Source organism: Aplysia californica, unplaced genomic scaffold (assembly GCF_000002075.1).
Source record: "Aplysia californica isolate F4 #8 unplaced genomic scaffold, AplCal3.0 scaffold00134, whole genome shotgun sequence".
Classification (NCBI taxonomy): domain Eukaryota; kingdom Metazoa; phylum Mollusca; class Gastropoda; order Aplysiida; family Aplysiidae; genus Aplysia; species Aplysia californica.
The window spans coordinates 623,102-626,746 of record NW_004797404.1 but is presented as its reverse complement, the minus strand read 5'-3'; the positions used below and the strand labels follow the sequence as shown (position 1 = coordinate 626,746).

The 3,645-nt window shown below is 38.1% G+C and overlaps 2 protein-coding genes across 3 annotated transcripts in view; one reads left to right on the top strand and one right to left on the bottom strand.

Annotated features, from left to right (window-relative positions):
- Nucleotides 1-3,471, bottom strand: part of LOC101845164 (glutathione S-transferase 3) — a 6,256-nt gene extending 2,785 nt beyond the window's left edge. The window contains exons 1-2 of one of the 2 annotated variants that reach the window (XM_035969287.1): nt 3,177-3,471; nt 702-881 (exon numbers count right to left, since the gene is read on the bottom strand). In XM_035969287.1, the coding sequence (XP_035825180.1) occupies nt 702-874 (173 nt within the window). In that variant the 5' untranslated portion in view covers nt 875-881; nt 3,177-3,471. The remainder of the gene's footprint in view (nt 1-701; nt 882-3,176) is intronic. The other variant, XM_035969286.1, reaches the window with a different exon arrangement.
- The window catches only part of LOC101861807, a gene marked incomplete in the record, with an annotated part of 48,823 nt that overhangs the window by 12,178 nt on the left and 33,000 nt on the right, over nt 1-3,645 (top strand).

Below are 3,645 nucleotides of genomic sequence, written 5' to 3'. Positions count from 1 at the left end.
GGGGGGGTTGGAGAGGGTGTACATTTTTACAATTCTTTCTATACAGTGAATCCCTCTCTCCTGCGAAATGTCTATCTCCAGACAGGCAGAAAAAAGAGGGTAGGGAGCACTTTAATGAAAACACGCCCAATGCAACAGCCGGAATCCAGATTTGGGAAATCATTTCTTTTTTCTTTTCTTTGGTTGTTGTTTTTTTTTGTCCTTGTTTGTTTGTTGGTGTTGTTATTGTTTTGTCTTTTGTTGTTGTTTTGTAGTTGTAGTTGTTTGTTGTTTTGTCGTTGTTGGTGTTGTTTTGTTTTTTGCTGGGTTTTTTGGTGGGGGGGGGGGGTCTGTAGTTTTGTATAAGGTGTTTCCTTTTCCTTTCGAATTGTTTTAAGGAAGGGGGTGGTGGATAAAACTTTCCTCCCGCTTTTTTGTAAGTATCGGGGGCAATGACCATAAATCCATGCACGGTACCATCATGTACTTTTGCATCTGGGTGAGGCCTTGAAGTGATGACTTTATGAAAACAACAAAAGTGTTAACGGGTAGTGGAAAACTAGACTTTTCATCATCATTATCACAATCATATATGTTTTAGTGTCGGCTTTCCTAGCTGAGTAAGCACTACGATTATCCTCGCAATCAATATCTGACTATTACTTTAAAAGATGCAAATATTTTTTAAACAAAATATTTCCACAATCTTCCAGTAAGACCTTACCTCTAACATTGGACATTGTTGCAGAGGAGTCTTGAACTTGTAATTCGGCCATTCTTCTTGAGAGAACCTGATGTCTTCATATTCTTTTCCTGCATACGCCAGGATAAGGCGGGAGATCTCAGCCTTAGCCCTCACATCCAAATAATGTAGACGTATCCTTGAATTCGCCATAGTTCGTCTGGGAATATTTTGAAAATAATATATTTTTAGTAATCAATCTCTATTTGTCCCACATAAAGTGCTCGGCCTCCCAATCTGGACAAATGAGTCTTCCAAATAAAGAAAAGGCAATATAATAATACGTGCATTATCAATTTTCTATTCATCTGTATGAAATGCCCTTCCAGAGGAAATCTAGGTGTATTGCCCAGACATGAGACTTGAGACACGATCTGAAAATCAAACGTAACAAGAAACAATTTCAGAAATAAGCTCAAAATGTACTTGGTTTGTTATAAGAATTTGTAGAATGTGACAATGTGCTGCGTGTTGTAATATTATCATGTGGCCTCTTTAGACAATAGCACCTGGCTTATATTATGTTTTGCCTATCTGGCATCTTTGACCATCTGAATAGGGACCGTAATCCCACAAGAAAGTTTTGTCTGAAAGTTCCCAAACTCATTTTTTGTGTTTATTTACGAGGACAGCTCATAACAATAGGAGCAAAACCGTCAGAAAAAAAGGATAAAGCAAGTCCGAGCGTTAACAACGCATGATGAAGTCATGGGCCCACGGGCGCATTTGTTTAGATGTGTGTGGGTCTGGGTAATCTATATATTAATAATAATAATATTATTATATAGGCCTAGATCTAGTAAAGGTATGAAAGTTCGTCACTTTGGTCGCCTAAAACTTCTAAACAACTCGACTTTCGAATTTGAAAAAAATTAACGGTGGTTCAGAATCACTTAAAGGGTGCACAGTTTTTATTAAGGAGTCGGAATCCACTGTAGTTTACTTTTCAGCTTTTCCTTAGCTTTGTTTAAATCTAATCTTGGGAAAGTCTGTCTTCTAAGACGCCATTGTAAACAAGTGAAGCTTCCGTTCACAAGCACCCAGCTAGTAAATAATAATAAGCAAATTACACTTTACTGATCCGTGTGGGGGAATTTGGGTTCCAAGGTTACAATTACAATGGCAAACATACATGAATAAATACATAATAAATCACACAAATATACATACAAAGAATACCAAATTGAGATAATACTTACAACAATGAAGAACAATAAATTTACAAACGTGCAATTGCTAATCGCCACGTTTTCTTTCTTTAAAAAAAAATTTTGTCGTTAAAGTTGAGTACGGGGGAGAACTGAATTTTTAAAATTGGTTTACTATCCGCCTCTGATTAACCATTTTTCCTCCTACTGAGACGCCTTTCCGTTTATTTTGCTCGGTCATAGTACACACCAAAGACAAAGTAAAAATTATGTCTTCCTTTAAAAGGTCCCCATGCTCCACATTTGCATACTGTAACAGAAATTCAGTAGAACGTGCACCTAGCCTACATGTGGCAAAGTCGGTTATGCGCTGCTGTATCAGCTCTAAAATATATACTTCCCGAGCAAGCACTCTCCGGTTGGGAGACTATTACCAAAGGAAGAATCAGCGAGACATGAAACCCGAGATGCTATGAACATGAGGAAAGTACTTTTGTAAAATTTCATCAAAGGCACTGGGCCATTTTTTTTTCAAAATCACAGTCGTGGACGACTGGTTCTCTTTCTCTTGTGGATCGCGTCCTTATACCTGGCTCTTTTTCTTTTCCCCAAGGGTCTAATTGCTGTTTGCTTATATAATAAGGCGTAAACCGATAAAAAACATCTCTTAACTATAACATAATTTTCTAAAATTCTTAATATCCAAATTCAAATTCGAAAGATTATAAAATAAATAGTACAGAATCAACGCTAACAAAATGTAAGATGGGCTTCCCTTATTGATAAAAGTATATTTATAAAGGTTTCGGTTTTATATGTACTCGTGGCTCGCTATAACTCGTAAGATAGCTGATGCATGTGTCTACCTCAAGTTTGGAGAAACAGACATTCTCTCCGAGTTTCCTCAATCACCCAATATCGCACGCGTACCTATTTGATCTTGAGCTTTCTATGGTTACAAGTTTACTCCAAAACATTTCGAGTTGCTATTACCGCACTTAAACGTTACTTTTCAAGGAGTAACGAAAATTATATAATGCAAAGAGAGTAACAAAGAGTCCGACGTAAAGGAAATAAAGTAAACGTAACTGAAAAGGTATCGAGAGTAACTAACATATTATAAAGGAAAATACTGGGTGTCTAAAAAAAGAGGATCCATAATAATTACAAGTTTAATCTTACACTCAAACGCACACACAACGAAATGTAATGTGGCGCAGAATGTGCGCCCTTATAAATTAGGGAGGTGAGAGAGAGAGAGAGAGAGAAAGAGAGGCAAGGCCGTGTTTAACTAACATAATACCTGCCTTTGTTACAGGAAGCTTGTAGGCCTAGGCAAGGCTATTCCGATATTAAATTTACCGTATCTTCCGCAATAGTGTACAGCGTAGATGCTAACGTCTGGCCACGATGTGTAGACGTCAACGTGTTGTTATATTATTATTATGTCTTCACGCTTCCCGTCAAACGTCTAAACAGAACCAGAGAATTGTCAACCTATTCAGAATCCAGACTGCTTGGGATCTCTCGCAGCACTGAAAAGAGATGAGCTTTTGAGTTGAGTGCAGACATTCATTATAGGCCTACTGCCGATTGGTGAAAACGAGGCCAAGTTACAGAGGTGTGAGGTGTGACATTGCAACATGTTTCAAACGGTTCAGGTCTATCAACTCATGGAGGTGGGGGTGCAATGGATTGACGCTGATAAATGCATGCGTGTGTGTGTGTGTGTGTGTGTGTGTGTGTGAGAGAGAGAGAGAGAGAGAGAGAGAGAGA